The sequence below is a fragment of the Lupinus angustifolius genome, chromosome LG07, assembly GCF_001865875.1.
Source record: "Lupinus angustifolius cultivar Tanjil chromosome LG07, LupAngTanjil_v1.0, whole genome shotgun sequence".
NCBI classification, from domain to species: domain Eukaryota; kingdom Viridiplantae; phylum Streptophyta; class Magnoliopsida; order Fabales; family Fabaceae; genus Lupinus; species Lupinus angustifolius.
Window position 1 is genome coordinate 18,157,871 of NC_032015.1, and position 27,697 is coordinate 18,185,567.

At 33.3% G+C, this 27,697-nt stretch overlaps 2 protein-coding genes across 5 annotated transcripts; one reads left to right on the top strand and one right to left on the bottom strand.

Moving 5' to 3' along the window:
• On the top strand, nucleotides 2,380–7,775 carry LOC109352581. Of its 2 annotated transcripts, XM_019594675.1 has the most exons (10): nucleotides 2,380–2,519; nucleotides 2,951–3,105; nucleotides 3,305–3,356; nucleotides 3,619–3,676; nucleotides 4,038–4,132; nucleotides 4,221–4,324; nucleotides 4,422–4,550; nucleotides 5,931–6,281; nucleotides 6,327–7,060; nucleotides 7,512–7,775. In XM_019594675.1, exons 2-9 carry the CDS (start codon nucleotides 2,960–2,962, stop codon nucleotides 7,048–7,050), a joined length of 1,659 nt encoding a protein of 552 aa, XP_019450220.1. In that variant the 5' UTR covers nucleotides 2,380–2,519; nucleotides 2,951–2,959; the 3' UTR covers nucleotides 7,051–7,060; nucleotides 7,512–7,775. The 2 variants fall into 2 exon arrangements, with proteins under 2 accessions (XP_019450220.1, XP_019450219.1); XM_019594674.1 differs by having other exon boundaries at nucleotides 5,931–7,060.
• Nucleotides 9,330–21,566, bottom strand: LOC109352582 (E3 ubiquitin-protein ligase PRT6-like). 3 transcript variants are annotated; one of them, XM_019594679.1, is made up of 19 exons: nucleotides 21,243–21,566; nucleotides 19,698–20,777; nucleotides 18,252–19,438; nucleotides 18,036–18,176; nucleotides 17,316–17,559; nucleotides 16,516–17,238; nucleotides 15,999–16,193; nucleotides 15,062–15,849; nucleotides 14,342–14,393; nucleotides 13,612–14,251; nucleotides 13,257–13,465; nucleotides 12,630–13,168; nucleotides 12,439–12,543; nucleotides 11,347–11,413; nucleotides 11,127–11,204; nucleotides 10,794–10,862; nucleotides 10,593–10,700; nucleotides 10,386–10,496; nucleotides 9,330–9,529 (listed from the first exon to the last, which is right to left on the bottom strand). In XM_019594679.1, exons 1-17 carry the CDS (start codon nucleotides 21,312–21,314, stop codon nucleotides 10,626–10,628), a joined length of 6,264 nt encoding a protein of 2,087 aa, XP_019450224.1. In that variant the 5' UTR covers nucleotides 21,315–21,566; the 3' UTR covers nucleotides 9,330–9,529; nucleotides 10,386–10,496; nucleotides 10,593–10,625. The 3 variants fall into 3 exon arrangements, with proteins under 3 accessions (XP_019450224.1, XP_019450222.1, XP_019450223.1); XM_019594677.1 differs by having other exon boundaries at nucleotides 9,330–9,542; XM_019594678.1 differs by having other exon boundaries at nucleotides 9,330–9,542; nucleotides 10,375–10,496.

Below are 27,697 nucleotides of genomic sequence, written 5' to 3' on the forward strand. Positions count from 1 at the left end.
TATATATATAATCTTTAATTTTTTGATACTTGAAACATGTGTTTTTTTTGCTTTATTCATTAAGATATAAATAAGCTATCATAAAAGGAACAAGATGAATCATACATTCAAATAATTGTTAATGTTTATACTACATTTTAAAATAGAATGATTAAAATACAGCAAGTGTATTTGATATTGTAATGTGTTCTTATAATATACCCTTTTAAACTTATCTAAGAAAAATAATAATTTATAATGTCTCCTTACAAAAGGCGAATAATTTCTAAATTTATTTACAAATCAGTTCCATACTTGTTGTTTTGAAGAATCAGTTCAATACATCTATTTGTCTTAAAATTATTTCATATTTTAATTGAATTATTTCAATCTATAATCTATATAGTATACACAATTCTAACTCCTCATAAAATAGAAAATGATAAAAAATTTCAATCCTTTCGGGATCCGTGATGGTTCCTCTAACAAGTATTACTCAACTTCTAAGAATTGGACCATTATCTTTTGGTTATCGCAGAGAATTATCACGACCTCATATCACTAGACTAATACGTTTTTGGTAGATAGAATAAATTATGTTCTCCCTGGTTCTAATTTTTTTCTAACGGAAAGTAACCCATGTTATTGTTTACGAGTACACATCTGTTGTTCCAAAAGTTATGTCATTGCACATGCCATCAGGTGTAATTGGTCAAAAAACAGTTAATTATTAAATAAATTTTTTCAACCAATTAGAGATGAATGATACGACACATGTGAGACCCAAATATATTTGCAGGATCAACCAAACAGACCGTTTAATCTTTGATCATAAATGACCCTTTTTGAACCGTTCATCTAACATTCCAAAAGCAACATATAAACTAATTAATAGTTAATTAATTTGTAATTAATGTATCTTCTTAACATTTCAAACTTCCAACTTTTGGGAACCTGAAATCACTTTAAAGTTTAAACCCCCAGCATCTCCTACCCAACCCATTTGGCTCAAAATTGCTTTATATCATTGGTCAATGTTGTATCTATTTATGATGTAAGATATTATTCATCGTAAATATATATATCTATAATGTTAAATGATGGATATAAATTGATAAGAGAAAAAATGTATGCACTGACAGTATATTAATTTTATATATTATTATTGCATTATCTATCATTGATATTAAATCAATGTTGACTTTTCAAAAAAATAATTTAAATGAATGGTGAATAATATGATGCATGTGTATAAATCTTTACAATGTCAGTGTATAAACTTTACACTTTATTGATAATGTTAAAAATTCTTATATTATGTATGTATAATCTGTTTCTCAAATTATATTTGGATGTGTTGTAAATTAAAAGGAAATATATTAAAAGTCAAACATGCATCTAACATTTAATTGAAGGTGGTATGACATATTGAATTTTTTTTTGTATTAGCAAGTGTATTCTTTCATCTTTTGAGTAATGAACTAATTTTTATAGGGTTCGTGGTTGGTCGTCCCAATAAATGTCGCTCATAGGAATTGAATCATTTACTTTTTGATCATCATAGAAATCTAGTGATGCCTTACTCCATTAGACCAATTTCTTCTTAGTTCAACCATTGAACTTTATGCATTGTTCTTGTTAATTTTTTTTATATATGTAAGAATATTTCATCATTCTATTAATATGAAACTAATCCATTTTTTAGTATATCCCTCGTGAAACAATTTTTAAACCTTTTGGTTTATCTGTGATTAGCTTTCCCTAAAATATATTTAAAGAATTTAAACAAATTTTAAAATATAAAAGAGAATCAATAATCAATTAACAATTTTGATTTTTCCTTTAAAAAGAAGTGACCCACAGCTCCTAAAATTAATTTATGCACAGTACTGTCTCACAATTAATAAATTCTCTTTTTCAACTTCAAAACTGCTTCTACCTTTCTAACTTCGGGAATACATCTGCAGTCTCATAGTTTGTCTCACTCTATATGTCATGTACTTGTGATTGGTTATAAAAATATTTAATAATTAAATTTTAAAGTAGTTTACGTTCAAACTTGTATCTCATAACGTCTAGGACCAGCCGTTAATTGACGGATTTATAAAAGTTAATCAACCCTTTTTAACGGCAACGTCGGTGCTACTATTCGTTACACACAAATATATAATATTTTTTTGGTACACTAAGAATATCACTCTTCGTATATTAAATAACTGATCTCTTTCGATATGTATATCAATAATTATCGTTATCAGGAATCGAAATATTCTATTATTTTTAAGATTTAATAGGTATTGTACCACTATATTAATACATTGTTATCAATTATATAATAAATAAAAATAAAAACATAAATACGTTCCATTTTTATTTTATTTAATTTTCAATTAAAATTTTCCATTGTTTCAACGTTCGAGGATTTTTTCGAAACTGTAGAGTTTATACAGAGAGAAAGAGAGAGAAGCAAAACAATCTTGGTCTTCTCTCTCTCTTCTATGAGCTTCACTTCGATTCCCGCCACTTTTCTTCAACCATAGGTACTTCATTCACTCTTCGAATAAATTCACGTTTTTTTGTGTTCTTGATTTATGTTTTTTTTATTTTGCTATTTAATTTTCAGTTTTGTTCCTTCCCTTGATTTGATTTGTATCTACTATTTCCGTTTATCTTTGCAACGAAACGAAAGACTTCAATTTGAATTAATAGGGTGAAAACCCTGTAATGTTTTAAAAAAAAACGTAATAAGAATAAGTTAAAGGTGAAGGTTTTTGATTTGATTATGGATTATAAGATCTGGGTTTTGTTTAAAATTGTATTTTACTGCGAAAGTTTTGAAATTTTTGCAATTTAAGCTGGGTTTTTAGGGTTTTGTTGATTGGTATGTGGTTTTTGGGTTATGGGTTTGTGAAATTTTTATTGGTTATAGTTTTTGATTGATTATAATTTTGGGTCTTGGTGATGATTCTAGAAGGATAATATGGCTGAGGTGAAATCGGAGGAGTGTTGTCAGGAGAATAAGCAATCTGCTGCTGCTTCTTGCTCTTCTGTATCCGAAGGCGGCGGCAGTATAATTCACAAGTCTCCAGCTATATGTAGTTCAACACTGATGTCGCCCTCTCATCGGTAACATTCGTTAAGTTCGTTACTTTTTTTTTTCTTCCAATTCGGGTAATGTGCTTTACCACATGTTTTATGTGTATGTATTAATGGTTTAATACATTAATTTCACATTATGCAATAGTAGCTTATTCCCTTTATACTGTGTTTTCAGTGAGATATTGATGCATTGATTTTCATTATATGTGAATATTCTTTTGTACAGAAGGACCACTGGCCCTATAAGGCGTGCAAAGGGAGGTTGGACAGCACAAGAGGTCAGTTTTAACTCTTCGGAGACAGTTTTTCTTATCTTACTTAGCTTTTTAATTTTAATTTTTCGTTAGATATGTTTTTGCTTGTTGTTAAGCTGAATGAATAGCGAATTAAGCTCAGTTGATTTACTATCTGTTAAAATAGGCTTTATACCAACCAATCTATAAGTTGAGTCCAAGATCTGTGTGTGTTTGTCAGTATCAGTAATCGCGGCTTGTATAAAAGTTAATAATTGTTCTTCATATTTTCTTGAACTTGCTGCAGGATGAGACGTTAAGGAATGCTGTTGCAACTTTTAAGGGAAAGAGTTGGAAGAAAATAGGTATTTGTTAACATTTACCATAGTTAGTACTTAGTGTCTCTGATATCAGTTGTTATTGCTACCTTGCTTTTGCTATGGAGATATGTAGCTCAAAAATTCATTGAGGACCTTCATATTTGATTTATAAATTTTAGGTGGCGATGCAGACTTGATTATAATCGGAAGTGATAATTCGTTTTGGAACGCAGAAAAGCCAGAACGAATCAAAACTACCAAACCTCTATTTGAGCCTTACATTATATAATTCGTTGTTGTAATTTATTTTGTGACCATATGAATTTGTTCACGTGGTTCAGTAGTAAGTGCTTAATTAAAACATTATGCTAAATTTTGTTACACCACTTTAAAATGTGCAATGCAGCTGAGTTTTTTCCTGATAGATCAGAAGTTCAGTGTCTCCACAGATGGCAAAAAGTACTGAATCCGGAACTTGTTAAAGGACCTTGGACACAAGAGGTTGAATCTTTAACCTTTTCGTCATCTTTTTTATTTGAAGTTTTCCTACAACCTTTTCAAGCATTAACTTCTCTTGCTTGGCTTACAGGAGGATGATAAAATTGTTGAATTGGTGTCAGAACACGGGCCTACAAAATGGTCTTTGATAGCCAAGTCTTTGCCTGGTCGAATAGGGAAACAGTGCCGAGAACGGTAGGTCACCTTAAGTTAATGTGATATTTATTTCTTCAACTTGCTTTGCCTATGAGATACTCGAGTTACAGTGGTTTTTATTTTCAAATGTTTACAGGTGGCACAATCATCTTAATCCCGACATAAAGAAGGATGCTTGGACTGTGGAAGAGGAATTGGCCTTGATGAATGCTCATAGTATACATGGGAACAAATGGGCTGAAATAGCTAAGGTCCTTCCGGGAAGGTATGCTTTCGTACTAACTCTGCAGTTGTATCGAAAATTAAGGTCACAGAAGAAATCATGGTATTGAATCTTTATGTTATTATGTTAATTGTGAAGTATCATCTTTGGTTATTGTCCTCAACAGATTTTTAACATGTTTTTTAATTTCGATCTAATTCTCTTGCTCCATGTCTCGATATAACTACACACGTATATATATAAAAGAGGGCAGCCTGGTGGATGAGGTTCCTACCTAGTCGGATCTTAGGAAGTTAGATGTACGCAACCTTACCATCGCGAGCGAAGAAGCTGTTTCTAGCTATGCATGTATATATATAGAGAGAGAACTTGATTAAGAGAGAAAAATATAAACAAAACAATTGCAATGATGTCAGAGGATAAGGAATGATCCTTAACATAAGAGCAAGACACATCAACAAACTAAAAAGAGATAATCCCATTCTCTCCACATATTTAATAGGGAAACATTATTAAAATACAAGGATTAAGAATTAGTTAGTGTTAGGAATAACTGAACGATCAAATACTAAAAAAGAATAGGACAATAGAGAATAACATAAGGAATTTGGTAACGATGTTAGGTCAATTTGTGCTTACGTTCCTGATAGCGTTGAGTGGCTATCACTTTGTATTAGAGAACAAAGATTTGTGTTTGTGGTTGTTGTTCTTGCCATTAGGTTTACATAAAATGTAAACATATAGCCATATACCTCAATCCTTTTACATCAGCCCAAACACATAACTTGTATCTCTATTTTCTAGAGAAAAGGTCCGGTCCTTTGGAGTATAAGCCATTGTACAATAATCTCCACCTTGACGAATATCATCAGTCTCCATTTTCTACGGTTGGGTTGGGGCGCTTCATAGTCTAGCATAAGTGAATATTTAACACGCTTAGGCAATGGTTGAATTTGTCTATGATAACTGATTTGGTTAACATATTAGCTACATTTTCTGAAGTGTGAACCTTCTGCATTAGCATCTGCCCTTATTTATGCTAATGCTAGACTTCTAATTAAGGATACAAATCATAAAGGATAAAATAAAGTACTACCAATCCTAATAGATCTTACAATATGCTCTAAATAAATATAAGATATAATCATCATAATATGCTATATTTTATCTATATCTAAGTATTCTCTAGATATTTTCTATAAGATAATTTAAGATATTATGAGATGCTTTCACATATTCTTACACTTACAAAGCCTCTTTCTCCTACAAGATTTTGTTTTCATAGAGATAGAGTTATTGATTTCCACACAGTAAATTCCCACTCTCCTTTATGTGGCATTGTTAGGGAATAAGAATTTGTTACCAATGATAACTTGTTTAATTGTTTCTTACAAATATGTCTATGCAAACTTTCTTCTGCAGGACTGACAATGCAATAAAGAACCATTGGAATAGTTCTTTAAAGAAAAAGTTGGATTTTTATATAGCTACAGGAAGACTTCCACCAATTTCAAAGAACAATACACAAGTTGTTGTCAGAGATTCAATTAGACCATCTGCTACTAAAACACTACTTGTTTCTTCGAATAAAGAGTTAAATGGAGCTGTTGAAACATCTTCTGAAACTACTGCCATTAGTAAACTAGATGACAGTGGCAAGAATCGGTTAGAGTCCTCGGAAATAGTAAGAGAAGTTGGCGATTCTTCAAGTGTTCCTGCAAATGAATCTGCTGATTCTGATTGTGTAGAATGCAATCCTGGATCGTCCAACATTGATCTCAACTGTGGCTGCTCAGAACCACTGTCCGGAGCTAATCATGGAGTAACTTGTGGGCCAAAATTTGAGAATTCCGGCCTCAACAGAAACTTAACTATTACGCATTTTGCAAACAATGGTGAAATGAGCAGTAGCAGGTTAATCAGAACATCTCTTCCACAAGAAAGTCCATCATGTGGTTCTTTGTGTTATGAGCCACCTTACTTAGAAGGTTCAGTTCCTTTAGATTCTCTTTCTCTAAATAACTTATGTCTGCATAATGAGTCAATGTTGTCTCCTATTAGTTTATTTACTCCACCAAGTGTGAAGGGTAGTGAATTATGCAGAGAATCACCCGAATCAATATTGAAAAAGGCTGCTAATACTTTTCCGAATACTCCTTCCATATTGAGGAGGAGAAGGACTGGAGTCCTATCAGAAACATCTCCTACTAAAGTTTTGAAACTTGATAATGGTTTGCAAGCTTCTAATGAACCGGCGAGATATTATGGTAAGTCTGGTTCTGAAGTTGGGAGGTTTGCCGAGAGTCCAGTTGGCCATGGCAATGAAAGTGACATTCCTAACAGTAAGGCGTTCAATGCATCTCCACCATACCGGTTGAGATCCAAGCGAACAGCGGTTATCAAGTGTGTAGAAAAACAACTCGAGTTTGCCTTTGACAAAGAGAAGAATGATTGCAGTATCAATGCAATGGAAAAATCTGGAAAGAGGAACAATGTTATGTCTGAAGATTGTCTGCATGACACAAAATTGGTAGTGACATAGTGCTTATATTGTAAGTCCATTCTAATCATTCTTCTGTTTTAATGTATTGAATTATATTATATATTTCTTCTTAAGCTGTAATGCATCATAGGAATTACTGTAACACAGTGAAGAGCACAGTTTCTGTTATAGGTATGAGATTTTTCCATAACAACAAACTCACTCCACTAGAACTAGTGGCATAGTATTGTCAATGATAGTGTGCTTTTCTTGTACTCAGAGGTTATGCATTCAAATCCTGGAAACAACCTCAACTTGTAGAGAAACGCTACTTCGTGCACTAGGTTTCCAATTTTTAGTAGTATTGTCACGGACCTCTTTGCTTGCAAGTATAAGCTGTGCACATCTATCCTCCATAGATCCCACTAGATGGGAACCTCGTGTAGTTAGCCGACTTTTAGTCCTTGTCTGATCAATAATCACTCTAACTTGGCTTATATGTGTTGTGAATTTTTTTGTAGGGATTATGGAAGGACTTGCTGCTCTAAATTGTTTAGTCCTTGTCTGATTATTCATCTAAATTGTTTGACTAAGTTTACCAATTTTCTGAAGATAATATATGAACATAGTTCAGCAACAAAATAGGGGTCTGGGATGTGTAGAATAAGAGAATTGAGAAATCCCATTTATTTGTGGATATACATTACATAACTAGCTAGCTGTATTTACAAGATTTGTACAGTTAAGTCCTAGGAAGAATAAATCATCTTCAAAAGTTTTATCAATGTCCTCACATTCTCAATAATTATGGCACCTACTGGTTTAATTTAATGTACTAATGAAACATTATTATACTAAAGAAACCATTTTCAGAGGGATTCTCTTTGAATTTGCCATATGATGTTTTACTTCATTAATGATTTCTTTGTTCTCAACCTTCCCTTCTAAGTTTTCTGTTCCTTATAAACTACTTTACTTCAATTTAATATCTATGCATTGTCGGTATAAAGATTTATATATAATCAGTACACCATCCATAATTAATTTGTACATTATCTACTATTAATTTGTATGAAGATATGTATTAAACCAACTTTTTATCTTAATTTCATGTGTGACACAGATTTAGTGATTTCCTTGAAATAAATAATACAGCTATATCATATTGAGAAAGCAATTTATATATGGAGAGTGCAAGTTTTTTACATTAAAGAGCATCAATTTTTTTTATTTACAACTATTAGAATATAATATTCGTCTAAATGTAGGAATATATAATTTTTGTAAATGTAGGAATATATAATTTACGTAACCAAATGTAGTATATGAAAATAATTTAAATGTTTGGTAAAAATACTTCAGCGTTAATTCTTGATAAAGTGAACTTTCACATGGCCAACTCTAATTTAGATTAGTAATTTTTTGGTAAATACCATACCTTAAAAAAAACAGATACCAGACAACCATAAAAATTCTATAGAATTAGTTTATTAAATTTCTCATTTATTATTCTATGCATGAACATTACGGATATATTTTGCTATAGAATGCCAGAACAATTTATATAAAAAAAAATTAAGAATAAACAACCCTAGATATTTGTAGCATGCATCATAAAATTATAAAATAAGTAGATAATTTTAAAAAATTATCGACTTCCCATGAACATTATCTATTATTAAATTTCTCAATATTTAATGATTTTATAAGATATGCAGTGGAAATACAAATAAAAATTAAATACTATACGATGAAATTATCACAAGCCATCATGCTCTTGAGAATAAAAAGTAAAAAACATCCACCAACACATTGGTCCAATAGTATAAAACCTCATGAATTCCCAACGTCAAAGGGTACACATTTGCTATACTACACTGATTGATAATCTATGTGTCATGAGATTGTGATTAGTTGAAAAAATATATTAAGTTAAAATTTAATTATTAAGTCATTTTCTGACCAATCATAGCTTATGGCACATGGTGTAACACAAATTATGGACAAAAGATGTGCTCCCAAGACTTAGAGTTCGATTCCTGAGAGTGACACTTGTTAGGAGGGGCAGCCACGAACCCCGAAAGAAATTAGTTCCTTACCCAAAAAGGTGAGGGGATACACTTACTAAAAATTAAAAAATAAAAAGGAAAAAACATCCCAAATTTTATTATTAGTCTGTAAGCATTCACAATTATGCTAAAAGCAAACCAAAATATTGACAACAAAATATATGTATAAAGAGATGGAAAGGGAAAGATAAAAGAACCAACATGGTTGTTTTCTCAAACATCTTAAACCACTACTGGAGTAAGTGTTATTAAGAACATCATTCACCAAAATGAACCACAAAGAAATTGCTCCTCTCACTATCATATTGATATATATATATACACACACAACTATACACATACTTCATAGAAGACTTGCCTTATGGCATGAAGCCAAAGAAAGCTTGCTGCTATTTTAGCATTGTGAAAAACTGTACACCATGTCCAGCAGGTAGATTTTCCAACAGGAGACAACTTAAATATTATTGCAGCTATTGTATCAATCTGTTGATGTGTGAAAAGAGATAAACCATTGGTAAGTATGAATAAATAGAATCTCAATATTTTGCTTCAGTGTTCAATAAAAAGCAAGATAACCAGTCAAAGGAACAATTGATATGTTGCAATGGTAAACATTGACAGCTACACTCTACAGGTGATTGTTTCAGAGAATTGCATGCCAAAACAAGTATAAGGCTGAACAGAAGAATTGTGCATGTTCCAATATAGGGAAGTTGGAAAAAATAGATTTCTGATTTGAATGACTTGGGGTCATAAAAAGAGTTTCCACTCTTTAACCTAAACCCCACTCCTAAGCAATAAACTCAAGTTGTTGTTGCTCCATGTAAACCTCCTCTAAGCCAACAAGGGAAGCTTTCAACCGATATGTCCCTCAAAAACTGACAGTAAAAAATCATAATAGACAATCAAATCTAGATTCCTAGGTGGGGATGCCGCAACAAGAATTAATGGGTTATTCGAATCCAATGACATCATCTCATCAATTATACTCCGTCTTCGTCCTGGACAGTTTAAGGAATAGAAATGGATGGCGAAGCATACATGAAGGGATACTAAGATAAAGTTCAATGCCAAAAACTAAAGAATTTGTAAATGGGTTGTGGATTACGGGTAAATGAAATTAGCTTTTACTGAAATACTATTGAAACCATAGTAAAATGGTGCAGAATAATGAGTAGAGATTTGAATATAACTGTTTGCAAGTTTTTATAGGAAGCAATTGATTAACTAGATCCAATCATCCAAGTAAAAAACAACCTTCTAATAGCAATAAAATTAAGACATACAAATTGACAAAAACAAAAAAATTGCTTACAACATGCAAACCTGAATGAGAGACAGTTTGGACTAGGATCTTTTGATTAGTCATATGTATGCATAATACATTAGCATTTCCAGAACCAATTCCCACCTTCCGGAGATTTTTTCGCTAAATTTCTGCATTGACAGGGTGGCCAACATACAATTCTTCAGAAGACATGAAAGGAGAGAAAGAAAGCCAAGAGAGAAGAGATGCTAATTCACATGTCAGACCTTGTCATTATTACTCAACATGTAAATGTTGAACTAAATCTGGAAGAAGGTACCGAGAGTAGTCTGGCCAAGAACCTTGGAACTACGGTCAAGACCGTGAGAAGCAACCTAGGCAAATTAAAAAAAATACCAATTTTAATTATTTATTAATTTACGTAAGATTGAAAGGCAGATGAGGCTGAAGATCGAATACTTCATTACCATATAGGTCAGAGCAGCATAACGTTCCTCATTCAGGTAAAGAGGCTTGCCCCGGTTCATCTCGACATCCTAAAATATAGAATATTACAAATAAAAGATATTTAAAGAAATGGAAATATGACAATTCTGAACTTCTAACTCCAGTTACATTCTAAGTACATCATAAACAGAATTCCAAAACAAACAATCATGAATGATGAGAAATTATTTGCTTTGCTGATATTGTTGAGGTTTGATGAAAGAGAGAAGAGATAGAATCTGAATAATTGATATTATTGAGACATGAAGTGTTTTATCAATATTGTGATAGTCCTATTTAAAAGGGAAACTTACCTCCTCACCAAAAGCATCCAGATAGGGAGAAGGCCAGGGAGCCTGACGTGCAGATCTCTGTAGTAGGATTGTTGTTCTCTGTCAATATATAAGCACAACTCATTATTCCCTCGGTACCCAAGCAAATGGTCACTAAAATAAGAAATCTAGAAAAAGGGAAAAACCAAAAAAGAGGAAGACAACCCAAGCTGATTGGAAGTTTAAAAAAATTCCAACATACCCTAATCAACAGAAACACTCCGGTACCAGCTCCACAGGTTGCTGCATGAGTTTGACATCCACTTGCCCTAAAAACGTAACAAAGGAAATGCTTTAAATTTTCACTAAAAAATATTGCATGAGAAGTATAAATGAATCAGACTAGAATTTTTCTACTCCAAAATAAGAACTAAAAAACTAATAAAATGAAACCACTAGACAATATCTGAATAAAATTACCAATGTGCAGCAGTGAAGTCCATCTAGTTTGACTCTTATGCAATAAATATACTATACATAGTATATCATGTCATGGAAGTAACATCAACAGTGACTAACTTCTCAAACAGCCATTTATATTACAACAAATTTCTTAATTATCAAACAAAGAAATCCTTACTTTTATAACCTACACAAACTAGCCATTAGCAGATACCAGATAGAATCGTTAGGAGAGAAAGGCCAAATCCTACATTCTGTCTTTTTTGTTGGGATCAAGAGAAAAAAGAACAGTAGATTTTTTTGACCCTTTTTCGACTCTAGACTTTGTTTCAGTTCAAATAGGTTGCTCTTTTGGCATCCCTTTGATGCACTGCCCATGGGTTTCTTAGTGAGGTTTCTATGGTAAATTGCAGAGGAATTGACATGCTTTGTTGCATGGCTCTATCCCTTTTTCTATACTCTTCTACCTAATTAGTTTTTTTTTATTTTCTATAAAAATAGAGGGAAAGAATAATCGCAATGAAGCCAAAGTAGAAATACCATGCATTCATGCAATTCTTCTAAACACCGTTGCATGATCTACGACTATTAGTTTTAATTCTAAAGTCAGTCTAGCACTCCTGACATGGAATCATATATGCAGCAGAAAGAATAACTTCACATATAAAATATAATGGTCAACTATCAGTATTTCCAGCTTGGCATCTAATTGAAATCTTAATGTTATGATTGTTTCCTTATTCTGCCTTAAATATTCAGTACATTTGTTAACTATAATTAAGAGGATGAGGTAGAATAAAAAAAAAGAATGTTTATATGTTCAAATGTTTATACTTTTGTCTACCATATGAATCTTTATATGTTCAAATGATGAAATTGGTATAAAACAAACCTGCAGCATAATTTCCAACTTGGAGAACACAATCTACCACACAGCAAGCACAATGCAGGCTCATGAAGAGTAGTTTCACATTCAGGGCATCGCTGTTTGATACACCTGCTCATAATAGATGATGTATGAATCTAAAAAATAGTAACAAGGTGCCTTACATAACACATTAAAAAATACACTAATTAAATTACCTCCTCAAAAGATCCTGATAAACATTTGGCAATCTCATCAACTCAAATGGAACTGCAGGTGTTACATACAAATTATGCTGAATACCATGAGAATCAGATTGCTTGAAAAAACGACGACACCAAATAGCGACTGAAGATCTTGAAACTTCATCCTTTAGAACCACATCAAGAGAGGGAATTTTAAACATATGCTCAAGCTCTTGAATTTTGGTGACCTCAAACAGTTCAATATTAGCCCGGTCCATTGTGTCATTTGGGGCATTCCATAATTTATCCAACATACTTTCTTCATCAGAGAAGGGCGCTGGGATAGAGGAATAGAGTATTTTCCATAACAATGCACATCTTCGCAAGTAAGGGAAACTAAACCTTCTAATTACATCTTTAATATCAACATTAGGATCAAAATAGTTTGACACAAAGCACTGCTGACGACATCCAGATACACTGATAACTTTATATATGTCAGTAATCAGGCAACTTGAAAGGCCTGATTCACTTGGTTTATGCTGAGATTTCTCATAATACAAAATTATGGCCTGCATCCAGATTAAAATGGATTAGGAAATATACACTCAAACAGAGAACACGCTATTTAATTAAATTGAGGAGAGCAAAGTAACCAACCTGGGTTACAGCTACTAGATAGAAAACGTGCACAAGGGATAACAAGTATTCTTCACATGACAAAATTGGGTGTGGAAGACAAAAGAGAATCCACATCAATGTTGAGAAAGGGTCATGAGCAAGTATCGGATCTGAAGCCTGTTTCCAAAAGCGTTTATCGATGTCTGAGATGTCGTTTCCGATACGCTTTAAGATAGACAACATATCACCTGTGGATACATACGGATAGCAGTAACAAAATAGTACAATCAGCAGCACATACAAACACTAAAGAGATAAAAAAATTGAGAATAAACTCAAGCAAAATTTTCTAGCATGCACAAAAAAGAACCAGAACTAAGAACAAGAACTATACCTCTCCCAGACATGTCATTACTTGCAAGATGCAGGGAAATCCCTGAGCAAATTGATTCCGCAAAGAGCTGAACACCTCTGAATCTTTGAAGCACATGAAGAGAGTTCTTACTCCGTGTCTTTTGAACAAGTTTCAGTAACAAGGATAATATAAAGCCGCTCGAAGATTTGAGTTCATCATACATGGCACTAAGAGCAAAGTTTGGTGTCAAAGAAGTCCTTCCACAACGTGCAGCAATCTCCACTGACATCAACGAGTACTTAAGAGTGTCCCACATCATCATTGAGTGGTTTAATCTGGCAAATCTTGATAACTCATCTTGTTTGCCTGGGACATACATTTTAGAAAGCACCTGGGAGAAAGTTTCAAGATTTGGTCTAGTTCTATCAATCTGCTGCAAAGGAATGGCTTTCAGGAATTTATCTTTCCCAACTGTACTGGCAGCAGATTGCAAGAGCTTTAAAGCTTCTTTAAGGCGGAGTGAATAAGTCACTTCACTCGATCCACCTAAAGGGGATTCTGTATGTATTGACCTAATGCTTAAGCCAATAGACTGCTCAGAAGACTTCTGTAATTCTCCAGATAGTGTCGGCATGACACAATTTACAAGTCGGCGACACACTGGGCAGAGGAACTCCCCCTTTAAAAAAATAAGAGAATGAGACACCATAACCTATAGTTTTCATCAACCCATACAAGATGAAATATGATATTTGAAGAAAACTTTTACCTGATCGGGGTCAGCAATATGTCCTCCTTCAAAAACAATTCTTCTAACAAATCTGTGAGAATAGTATTAAAGCTTATTAAAGCATCTTATATAGTAAGTCATAATAACAATAATAGTCCCTACAATGTGAAGAAATTTGATCACCTATTCATTACAGTTTTATCATTTCTGCATATGTGGGTGTAATACATATCCATGGTGCAAGAATTGCAAGATATTGATTCATGGCCAGGTTCATCAAATTTGAATTAATTGAAGGACTGAGTTGATGTTTATGAATAGGTGACAGAGCTTAAAATTGCAGGATATTGATTCCTTGTTCACACTTATTTCAGACGTTAATCAAATTGTCAAGAAGGAGGTCTTGAGTTTACTTTAGGGCTTTAGGCTTCTTTTGTTCAATTTATTCTTAGCGAAAAATTAGAAAATGTAAAGAATGTGAATTTCCCTGTTCTGTGAAATTATTCATGTAAACACACAAATGCTATTCCATGAAATACAGTAAAGAAATCAAAATATTACTGCCAATGAATTTAAAATTTTAAACATCACTTATTTGGAGTAAATTTACTGAAGAATGCAACAGTTAAAAACAAGGATTTGCACAAGGGCTGGTTGATATCAAAAGACCAGTCCAAGACACTTTAAATGTGGTAAACAAGGTGACTAGGAGAGGCATTCAGAGATCATAAATATAAGATAACTATAGATGAAACATACCTTTCTTTTAATGAAGACAAATATCGGTCAAGACACCCTTGATGTACTGCATGCCCACATGAAGAAAGATGGACTCCATCACAATCTATAGGGCCAAATCCATCATATACTTGATGCTGTGATGCTGATTCCACAGAAGCATTCTCACAAGCAATTTCAGACGCAGAAGATTTTTCTAACATCTCTCTCACAAGATCACTTGAATATTTCCCGCGCAACACAGATCCGGTATCTTTTATAATATTTGAATTCCCTCCAGTTGTTGGAACTTTCTCATCCTCATTCACCAAATTTGAAGACAACGCAAAATCATGCATTTCGTCACGAATGGAGAAGTACATACTCTGTTCTAAAGTGTCAAAAGTATATGGCGTCTTTTCTTTTTCATCATAAGATGTGTCTGGGAGCTGAAAATTTCCCAAGGATGGGAACTGATTCTTGACATACTGCAGAAAAGCATTAACTTCCCCAGGATGCCCACTAGAAGCTAGTTCATTGGCAGCAATCTGAACTAACTGAGTTAAGTGGGAAGCTGAACTCGTTCCTGAACTACCCGAGTTCCAGTTCATAGCTTCCCCAGGATCCCCACTAGAAGCTAGTTCATTGGCAGCAATCTGAACTAACTGAGTTAAGTGGGAAGATGAAGTTGATCCTGAACTACCCGAGTTCCAGTTCATAGCCGATGTAGCTGTCACCTTGGTGGTAGTAGGCATCTGTCCTTTATCTGATCGGCAAATTTGGGCCCATGATAGGGGACCCATGTCAACAGACCTCACAAGCCTAGATTTCTTATAAGTAGAAAAGAAAATGCATGAATTAGACCAGATAGACTAAAACAAGTGACACTGAATTAAACTAACAGAAGTGCAATGTAACAAACTGGAACCTATACTTGATTAGTTCACAGCAGGTATACTACTGCCATATGTGAAAATACCTGAATAAGGACCAAAAATGAAATTGGATGTTCTGAACTGTGGTCATGACATAGAGAGCAAAGAACTTGTTTAGATTCTTCAGCCTCATTTTCAGTGGTGTCTAAGTCACCTTCTTCGTGATCAACTTGAGAACTAGAGTCAACAGTGGAATCAATGCTCGCCAAAAAATTTGTTTGCTGGGCTCTCATCTTTGCCTGCATTAGAAAGCAAGTAAACCAAGGCACTGATTCAGAGAGTGAAGGCAATGAAATTGGTGCAACACTGCAACAGAACAGGCTGTCTTTCATAATAAAAAGTAAATAAAGCATGGAAAACATTTACAATCAGATGCCTTCCCTTAGCAATGTAAACTACACAACTGGAAGGTATTCAAAGCATGTCTTCCAAAATATTCTACAATTTAAATATATTCTCAGATTACTCATGCAAGAAAATCACATGAGAAACAAACAGAATATACGTATATAATGGTTCTTCAATATCACCAAATGAAAAAGAAATAATACAGCAATCTACCATTATTGCAGCCTGCCTCTCTCTAGCTTTTGCCTTGCGTCTCTCACTATCAGAAGCTGAAAATGAGACTCCTGAGTCTCTAGTTGGACTGGATCCAGAAATATTGTTCACAACTTCAGGGGCCAGTTTTTGCAACTTGGTCAAGCACCTGTTGTCAATTTCAGCAAATTTCTTCAGTAAACTTTCACTTAAAGCAGATACACTGAAACCACCTGCTTCTACAAAGTTGTCTACAGTGTCCTTCTTGTTCATTTCCATCAACACAACAAGAAGTGACAACAAGCTTTGTTCACCAACACCGTCAAAAGCATTTGCATCAATTATTTCTAGAGAGGAGGCTATTATAGGAGTCTGTGCTACATGATGACATGTATTCTCACTAGATTCTTTCTGCTGAAAACAGATATCTAATGATAATGATAGCAAATGCAGTGCAGGTAAGAGAACACCATCAGGAGCACGAGATTCAGCAGATTTAAAAGTGAAAACAGCATAAAATAGCACTGCACGGATTATCTGTAAAACAACTTTGCAGGTGGCTATTCCAGCTATCCCCTTCAGGGGAGGATGGATTTTGGTCCATTGGGGCAACTGAGTAGTTAATGCAGAGCCACCACAGAAGCGTGCATATCTTTCTTCGGCAACTTGTAAATCCTTTGAGTTCCATCTAGGATGATACAAATCCAATTCTTTCCAGAATGGCCATCTCAGAGAATACATACCCTAATATAGCATGAAAATCTAGATAAGTATAAGCTAAAAGAAGAAAGTGAGAAAACTTCTTAAACAGTCAACTGAACCTGATTAAAGCCAGACGGATTAGAATAAACAGCAACAGTATCCAAAATATCTTGAAGCTGTTCAAACTTGGAGAGATCACGAGGAAGGGACTTCACTAATTGACTGTGAGTAGCATCTCCAACGGCTAACTTGTAAATTAGTTCTCTTTTCAAACTTTCAGCAGTATTTAACCCACAAAAGCGCCTTTCTTTTACTATCTGAATAATAAGAGTAAGCATTTCCTGGACTAAAACAGGTTCATATCTGTAAAATGTAAATAAGAAAGAAGTCATTAAACTAATTATCTTTACATGATCAAACGAATTGGCAAAAAAACATAGGAGGATGATATATGAGCACGACATAATAGAACACGAGTGAAATATGGTTTTCATTGAGATTTTAACCTAAGCTTCCTTGAACATAAGATATTGATCAGACTCCGGTAAAAGGAAACAAGCAAAACTTTAGCATTTGTCAAGATATATAACTGAAGGGCATCCACTAACACTTCATTCTTTTCAAAGCATTGGTCCTTGAGTTGGCATAAAAAACAACAGAGTGACCAATAAGGCTGCTAAAGCATGATAATGAAACAGGTCCAGTCAAGAAAACAGTTTTTTTATCTTTCAAGAACTTGTATAATAAGCATTAACTTACTATAATACTGTACATTCTAAGCATTTCAAATAACAGATATGCATGAAAAGGTTGCCATGTTGTAGATGATCAGAACATACTCGCTAGACCGCTCCAGATTCAGAGACAAGTAGTTTGACAATCCAAAGCGATCTAGAATTCTGCTGACATATTCATCTTCTGGAGCCAATGCAGCACAACACTGAAGAAGAAAAAGATCAAGCTCCAGACCTTGTTCAGACCTGCAGAATTAACTTATATAACATAACACGATGGATGGACTCTATTCCATAGATACAGCAATGGAACTGACTTACCAGCGAACTGATCTATACCATTCATAAGATAGTAAAGCAGCATCTCCATTTTTTCGCCACATTCCAGCATGAACTTCAGCACAAAATACTCTAATCCGCAGTGGATGCTCCATTATAAAGGCAGAGAAACCATAAGGATGACTTCCACGTAAAGCAAGTCCAAAGAAATCAGTGTAGATTGTTGACAATGAGTTAGTAAAACAAACATCAGTCACATCTGGCACTTGAGGGTCATTAAAATATCTTGTCAGTGCCTTTTGTAACAGCATGGATAGCAACCTATGTAATGGAATATGTAGAGATATATCTTGTGAACTAACATCATAGACAATCTGTGGCCAATCAGGCGATGATAGAATACGCAGACCATCTAATTCTGTGGGAAAATCCTCTTCCATTGCATTATCATCAAAACCAAGACGAGTGCCACTGTTTTCTGAATTAATTTCACCATCTGCTTTCACTTTACCATCCTTCAATGCATTCTTACTCATATCCGAGCCATCACTTGAACTTGCAAGCTTGCCGAAAGTATATTTACCTCTTCTGAAATTAGAAATTGTTCTCTTAAATGCTGAAAAATTGCCATCATAGACACTACCACTGTTAAACTTGTTAGGAAGTGCATCTGGATTACTCTCAACTCCCAAGCAATGCTCAATAGTCCTTAAACACTCATATATCAACCATGTGACAGGATGTGGAAGATGAAGATGAGAAGAGGCATTGGAATTTGTCTCAGGAACCTCTGGTGAAGAAAAGGCACTGTTCCTACTGGTCACAAAACATGCAGAGCTTTCTTGGGATAGCCTCCCTACCTTCGCATGTCTTAGGTTATCTCCATCATCTGATTCATGTTTTTTTGAGCTCAAAACAATTTCATCCTCCGTCTCTCCCTTGCTAGAATCAGAAAATGCCCCATCCACTAATAGAGAATGAATATTTGCAATAGAGTGGTCTAAAACAAAAGGCAAGTTGACATTCTCATTTTCTTCTTCTACATGCTGACCTGTTTCTCTCTTTTGAGGGCTCATCCCTTGCAGAATGGACAGGAGTCTCAACCATGTTCTTGAGATATCTTTATGGTTATTGGTTACATATTTGGGCACCACCACATGGCTCATAACAAAACGAATATCTTCAACAACACGTATTGTGGTCTCATATAAATTTGCCCACCTGGAAATCTGCAAAAGGATTCTATATTTCTTCAACAAAACATCATGAAAGAAGATTAAAAAGATAGCTATATTTCATTAATATAAAATCAGTAACCAATTCCACAGGAAGAACAACATAGCTATTTAAAAGGATAAGAGTGAAACAAACAGTCATTTTGCTTGCACATATAGACATTATATCCATCAAACTACTATTTTATAGATATGCTTTAGTAGTAGGAATAGTAAAAAAATTCAAATGAAAAATAGGCACTAAAATCATTACCTGAAAGTGTCCATCTTCAGCACAAGAATTTAAAATTTTTTCGAAACATCCAAACAGCATGGTTAGTAGGTCGATTTCCTTCACTAGACGCAGGGTGAGGGTGGGCACTGTAAGTATTTGCACAGAGAACATGCAAAGTAGTGGGTACTTCTTCATAGGAAGGTCACTGAACTCTTCTATGGCTTCATTTACAACAGTTGGATAGTAAGTGAGAAAAACCTTGGCAAACTCGTACTTATAATTAGGTTCTCCCAACAACTTCAGGAGTAGCTCATGGAGTTTCCTTATAACAACATCACTTAAAAACCTCTCAGCTCTCACCAGAATGTTCAATAAACTAGTAGAAGAGAACAATGACCTAGCAACAAAAATGAGCAAACTCTCACTATGCTTGCAAAAATCTAAAAGCATATCAACTACAGCAGCAGTTAGTTCATTTGCCGCCTTCTTTCTTTCTGCGGACATGGCAGAATCACTCGCAAGCTTTAGTCTGTCATTCCAACAAGTAAACAGAGAACCAAGCACAGGCGCAACAGAGTTTGACAAGTCCTCTGGAAGGGGTTGTACCTGCTCGGCACCCTTATGCTTCGAGCAGAAACCCTCACGTTTCCATGCCGTCACATCCCCGCAATCACAACACCCACCACCCGTGTATATAACACAGTAATCATGGCCCTTGTGATCCCCGTTCTCAAAACAAGGAGCACAAATTGCACAAGTTGGATCATGTTCACACGTCCTGCACCTGTAAGCTATATCATTAATTCCCCAAACAGCCCCACACACGCCCCTCTGCCCAACAGACATCTCGGAAAGGCCTTTCAGGGTAGCACCCGGGTCACCCTCAAACATCAACCACTGCAACCACAACATGCTCTGACGGAAAGTCTTCTTCATAGTAATACCCAAAGGCAATTTCTTCGAACCCGACTTAGAATTTGGCAATGCTTCACCCACTTCCACATCTGTAGGCAATATGACAGACACCAGCTCAGGTATCAGCTCCCTCTTATCCTTAACAAAAGCAACCAAACCAGGCTGGTCAAGCTGCTCCTCAGGAACTCCAAACTGAGCAAGCCTCTGAAGTATACCATAAACACACATTAACATGCAAAACTCATCAACATAAAAATTAAAGGATATAAAAGATCAGTAATCTACATTTTGAACAACAATTTATTCAAATCAAAAGGGTAAATAAATTACAATGGCCTAAATTGATCAACGATAGTTCGAAAAACCCTAAATTAAACAGTAATCCAAGGTGAATTTGAAGAGAATCCCAAATTAAGCAAACCTCTGAAGAATGCTTAAAGCACGTATTAACATGAAAACTCATCAACATAAGAAATTAAACAAACAAATAATATAAAAAATCTGCACTTGTGAACAAAAATTAACTTAACTCAAAAGTGAGGAAAACAAACTAATCAACAAAGATTCAATCATTCAAAAAACCTAAACTAATCAGTGAAATAAACACCAATCAAGTGTGAATTTGAAGAAATAAAAGAAACGACAATAATCAGGGAAAAACAGTTGTACCCTAACAATTCGATCACGAGGCTTGAGCGATAGAGAATCAGAGGCTAAATCAACTTCCATTTTATCTTTCATGAGAGAGTTCCAAAAGCGAGAGAAGGAAAAAAGAGAGCGAGGACCTAAATCAGATTCTTCACTCCTCTGATAAGAGAAAAAGCTAATTCGATTATCAATTTATAGTAGAATATAAAAAAGAACAACACTTTTGGAAACCCTAATAATTGGATTAACCAAAATTCTCAAAAATTTTGATGTGAGAAACTAGCCCATTGTAAACGTATGAACATGTTATATAGATAGCTGTTACACTCATTTTCTTGTGCTTTCATTCATCCACCATTTTTTTAATATTATGTACTCACTTCCATTTTTCATCCACATTCTTTTTATATATTTGATCCAAATTCAACATTTGATAAATTATTAAGTGTGTGATAAATTATATACTCGGTAGGGTTAAGGATCGTATTTGATTGTTATCTATATCGAGATCCACCCTACAATATGGGGCCAAAAAGCCAAAATAAATGATTTTAGCCCTTATAAGTAATAAAAAAAACGGATTCCTCCTTTCACGCTCATGTCACGGCGAGGTACTGCAGAAGAAAAAACCGCAAAATCCGATCCCATTTTTCGTAATCGATTAGATTCTTATGTGAACTTTGTGTACGTCCTAGTGACTTTGTCGACAATCAATCAAGTAGATAAGGAAGGGGTTTAGTTAATATATCAGCAACTTCATCAAGGCTCGACACATATTAGACTTTCAAGATAGTTTGTATAGGCTTTTTTTTTTGACAAAAAATAGGTCAAGTTCAATATATTTTTATCATGAAATATAGTAAACTCTTGAATCATGATAGGGCTTGTTCATGTGGCAATAATATTTGTCAACATAGACTAAAACAAATAATCCGTGAGAAGATAATTGATGTAGAAATAAAGAGTTGTCGTATGTAGTACATTTAAAGTCAAATTGCATAAGAGTGTCTTTGAGTTGTCATAATTATTCAAAATAAGATATTGACTACAATTGAAATATCCTTCAAATATTGCTCGTAGAGCTTGTTTGAGACTATAAATGGCATTGCCCAAATTACATACTAATGATTTATTCTAATGCTCGAAATCAAGTTGTTGTTTAACGTATATCTCATCTACATTAGTATTTATACTGGAGAAAGTTCGTACAAGGAGTGGTTGGTTGTTACAACAATATCCTTCGATAATTCAAAATAGGAATAAATTAAAGGAAATCGATTAGATTTTATATATTTTCCTGCAAAATAATGAAGTGATGGACCTACCTATAATTGTGAAATTATCGATAACTATTACAAGTAAAAGTGTATCTCCTCAAAACAAGGTACAATAAGTATGGTGAAGCAAAAGAAATGGAAAGGTTTGAAACCCTAGAAGAATGTAAAAATTTAACTTTATATATGAATACATACCCTTCCCCACATCGAAATTGAAATATCTCAATCCCATGTAAATCAATATAGAAAGTCAATTCCGTTATAGCTCAATAGGAGTGATCTATCAAACAACCATGAATATTGAGAAAATTCCTCCAACTATCTTAGATTCCTAGATGAACTTCAACTCTTAGATTATCCCTCTAAATCTAGCTATCCCCTTAGATTCTCACTCTAAATCTAGTTATTCCCCCGCTTTACGTGTCAAGTTAGTTGACGATTAAGTGAGTAAGTTAGTAGTCGAGTATGATGGAAAACCCTAAAAGTGAAAGTTGTTGAGATAGGAGATACTTATCTCTTTAGGAAAATGTTATAATGTTTAAGACTTATTCTTATTTCTCAAATATGATTTTAATGATTGAATTCAAAGACTTTAAAATCATTTCAAAAAATATAATGGAGTAGCTAAAAGTTATAAGCAAAAGATAAGTGAAGGAAATATTAAAAGATCTAACATGTTGTTCTCTTTATTACATAAAATGATACAAAAATTGAGAAACCAAAAGTATTTTGGAGTCGACTATAATCTTGTCTATATTGTTGAAGCACATGAACATTTAGTAGAACTTCAAGCTAGCTTTGCATGTTTGTTACTTGCTACATAGTATTTAAGCTTGTGATGTTTATCCTTAATTCATAACATTAAAAACTTCTTTTGGGGACCATGAAATGTCAATGCTTTAGTTCCAACGAAAAGATTATCTTCTTGGCTTACTATTAAGCAGAGGGATCTACTTACTCCAACTCATCATCCTAGTCATCAATTTTAGGGAAATTCAATGGTTTGAATTATTGAGTAGATCTAAACCATTAGATTTCTCTAAAATTGATGGTTAGGATGAGGAGTAACTGAATTCATCCTCTTTGCCGATTTTAATGAAATAATATTGCCAATAGATTAGAGGGGTGACTCCTTTTCTTATTTTTAGCTATAGGATTTTGTAGAATGCTACAACATTGGTACAATTAATCATTTGATGGAAGGAAAATGGCATTTGCAACAAAATATTTAGGGGAATAGACATTTATCTAGAGATAACAACAGAGTCAGGCAGACACGGGTAGCGTTTTCCCATTTCTAAACCCGCAATATTTGTGGGTATCCATGCGGGTAGCGAGTATTCGCGATATCCAATGAGTTTTTAATTATATATTCATATACTATGTAATAATCAAGATGTAAAAATAATTATTTACATAAATAATAAGGTATTCATATCATAAATTTATGATTACAATGAAATAAATATAATTTATTATGAAATATTAATAAAATATATAATATGTAATCTTAAAATAATAAAAAAATATATATATAAAAAATTAATTAAAAAAATTAAATTTTAAATATTTGAGTACCCGTAGGGTGGGTATCGTAGAACTCGTTTCCACTCATAAACTATTAATACGGGTACTCGTTATGAATATTTTCAGGGATACTGACGGATCAAGTTTTTTTTGTCATCCTTACTGATTTATCAAAGAAGCTTTGCAATGCTATGGCAAATCAACAATGACTCATGGAATACCTAGAAGCTTATGTTAAAAGCCATTTTATTTTTTATTATAATCTTCGATTCTATATATTTGAGTTACAATCTATCACAACCAAATCATTATCAGGAAAAGCTTCACTAATACTTATCATCAAGATAAAAATGAGTGAAGTTTAGGAACACACAAATATGGTCTTTTTTACATGCTCAAACTGTTATTAGAAGAAAGAATAGTAAATTAAAGTCCATATTTTAAATTATCCAAACAAGCTAAGATATGTGACATAGATGAAGAAATTTTAAGGGAATAATCATATAAATTTGATTAAACATGTTTAAAGAGAAAGTGTTTGGATCTTTAAAACAATGAAATCTTATAAAGTCCTACAATGAAATCATTTTTTTCAAGTAGTTTTGGCATGCATGTCTTTGGTGATGATTTTTAGCCTTAGTTAAGGATGTTTTTTTCTATTGGATGGTTTGATATCATCATGGTGAAGACCTTCATTGTGCTTTAGTTATCATATTTCCTATGATTAATAATTATTTTTAAAAACAATCCATCTTGCGAGTTTACTACTACATTTAAAACCATGTTGCAATTTTATGATAAATTAATATTTTTAATTTTTGTGTGTTCTTAATATTTTTATTTAAAATTTTTTATTATGCCCTTAATATTTTCACATAGATATCCAAAAACCTCATACTCTAAATACTAAACCAATTAGGAAGGTATGCACGCATGGTAATTTGTTCCCAAATGCTAAAATTTTAACCAATTAGGAATGTTATTAAGAACATATATGATAATTTATTCCCAAAAGCTAAAACTCTTATTTAGATTTTGATAAATAAATAGTTTTCCCTATTAAGAATTCATGCATATATATCAAAATGATTCAATATTCATGTTAGTTATATACAATATAAATTTAATTCAAATTAGATTATGATTTTAGTTCATGTTGGACTAAATTGGCTTGTTTTAACACAATGATGCACAAATCTTTTCCCTTTTATTCTTTCATTTTGTAGGAAAAATTGTATTTGAATGTAATCTTTTTTTTTAATTCTTGTTCCTTTAATACATCCTTTTACTTATAAGAAATGTGTACATGGAAGGACAATGTATAACTTTTCTTATTACATATAGTTAGAAATGATATATTTTCTAGAAATAGTTAAGAATATATATAATGACACTGAAAATACATAATAATTGTTGCAAAATCTATAAATATATTCGAATTTGATAAAAACGAATTAGTTTTCTAATTAGAATATCATACATATCCAAATTAGTAGGAAAGTGTACGAATATGGTATAGTATCTTTTCATAAAATGCAAAACCACAAAATTGGAAAATTAATATGTTGACCTTTATTGGGTAGATCGTATGTAATACCCATGATGGCACCTCTTGGGTAGATCGTATGTATTAATATGTGCAAAATTTATCTTAGATGATTGGATTAATTGAATATTTTAAGTATACATAAATATCATTTATATTATGTCTAGGATTAAAATAGTTTAACAATTCTTGTTACATTACTTTTATATCATTCCAAATATAAAAAGGAGAAAAGAGCAAGATTCTTGTAACTAAAACATGTGACTACACACAAAGATGAATTTGTTGAGAGCAACAACTAGGCTTAATGAGAATTTCGATGAGCAGAAAACTCAAAATTAACACAATTACTCGAAATCAGCTAGTTCTGAACAAATTACTTCTTAACAAAATTGTTAGAGATATACGAGCTGAAAATATGAGAAATATGGAAATAGAAAGAGGAAATTATCATGAAAATAAGGATTACAAACAACAAACAACCTTCTACACATTTCAAAGAAGAAATGAAAAATGATCTCGCATTGAAGGCATTGATTTCCATGGGAATGAAGAGTTTAATTCTTTATAATTTGGATTAAATGGAACTATTAAGTTCGATGTATTCAATATGACTCTTCTATATAAATTCTTTGTTATTCCATTGCTTTTGATGTGTAGTCTTTTATCTAATGCTTGTTTTGATTGACGCTAAATTGGCAATTAGGAGTATAAAAACTTCCTACGTATGCAAATAAGTATAAGGAAAGGGGATTATCGTATTCATAAAGACTTGCTAACTTAGCATTTCAAAATTAAATTATTATTCTAAGCTTGGTTTTTCAAATGGGTTGTTAAGTTGTTGGTCTTTGTTATGAAATTTAATGATGAAAAGTGTTGGAAGTTAGATGTAGAATTTGCTCACTATTTATTTTAGTAAAATGGGCATACAATCAATCAAACAAAACAAACATGACGCCACATAATATTATACCACAAATTCGATAAGAACTAATACTTTAGTCATATTAGCAACTCATGATATAAAGTCTTGTGTATAGAAATCTTACACACAAGATTAAATATTATGACTCTCACACACACCTTAATTTCTAGCAACTATGCATATAAGTTGAGATTAGTGCACACTTCAATTGTGTTAGCCGTCAATGTCTTGATCTATATTAACACTTTACCAATATTAGATCTATGTCTAGCAATAATAATTATATCAATTAGTTTATGAACATTCAATCATATCTCTTTATATAATAACATACAGTATCCAGTTTGAGAGTTTTTCAATGTAAATATGACTCTATATCTAACAGAAATATAAACATAAGCACTTATTACGACAATTAAGCATACAACTACGTTTAGTGTGATGCAAAAAGGAAGAATTACATGCATTGGACTATGAAACCAAAATTTCTTCACTAATTAAGTTCACTTCCTAAAACATACTCATCAATTTGTCAACCACACAGTAAGCATTATAAACACCAAGAATAATTCATAAAATTCAAATCATTTCATTCATACATTGAGTTTCAAAATACATAGATGAATAAATAAAATCAATCCAATCCTAACTAAGAAACAATTTATCTAAACATTTTCATACTTAGTTTGACAGGGAGGTTGGTGTGACTCATAGTTTCAAGTGAGATGCAATGCATGGTTGCAAAATATATTATGGGAACTACCAGTGTCGACAAGAACCGTGAGAGGATGACCATAAATGGAACCTCAAAACCTGAGTGTCTTTGATGAGAAATAGCCATCCAGTGCTTGGCCAAATATGTGAAAGTGAATTAGGTCATCTGAGTGGAAATCCATAACTGGGGTAGGGGAATCCTCTAGACTGGAGTCCAAAGGTTGTAAGGCCATGTCTGAGAAGTTATGGGAGTCATCATCCAATAATAATAAAAATTTCTTTGGTTGGCAGCGATGACCAGGAATAAACTTTTCATCACAATTGTAACAAAGGCACTAGGCTCTTCGCTCCTACATTTGGGGAGTGGTTAAGCGGCGGATTGGTATGCTGGTGAATGATTGGGAGGTGTCGGGTTAGGAAAATGAGGAAATGGTGTTTTTGGAAAAGTGGGATGATGGGTTTAGGGACCAAAATGTGAGGTCTTGGT

What these genes read in the sequence shown, in the direction of transcription:
- LOC109352581 (XM_019594674.1), top strand. Translation starts at nt 2,960, where the DNA reads ATGGCTGAGGTGAAATCGGAGGAGTGTTGTCAGGAGAATAAGCAATCT. An exon ending in AAAGAGTTGGAAGAAAATAG is followed by an intron (nt 3,677 to 4,037) that starts GTATTTGTTAAC and finishes TGTGCAATGCAG; the next exon opens with CTGAGTTTTTTCCTGATAGA. An exon ending in GCTAAGGTCCTTCCGGGAAG is followed by an intron (nt 4,551 to 5,930) that starts GTATGCTTTCGT and finishes TTTCTTCTGCAG; the next exon opens with GACTGACAATGCAATAAAGA.
- LOC109352582 (XM_019594679.1), bottom strand. Translation starts at nt 21,314, where the DNA reads ATGAAAGATAAAATGGAAGTTGATTTAGCCTCTGATTCTCTATCGCTC. An exon ending in ATATTGCTGACCCCGATCAG is followed by an intron (nt 14,252 to 14,341) that starts GTAAAAGTTTTC and finishes ATTTTTTTAAAG; the next exon opens with GGGGAGTTCCTCTGCCCAGT. An exon ending in ATCTAGTAGCTGTAACCCAG is followed by an intron (nt 13,169 to 13,256) that starts GTTGGTTACTTT and finishes ATCTGGATGCAG; the next exon opens with GCCATAATTTTGTATTATGA.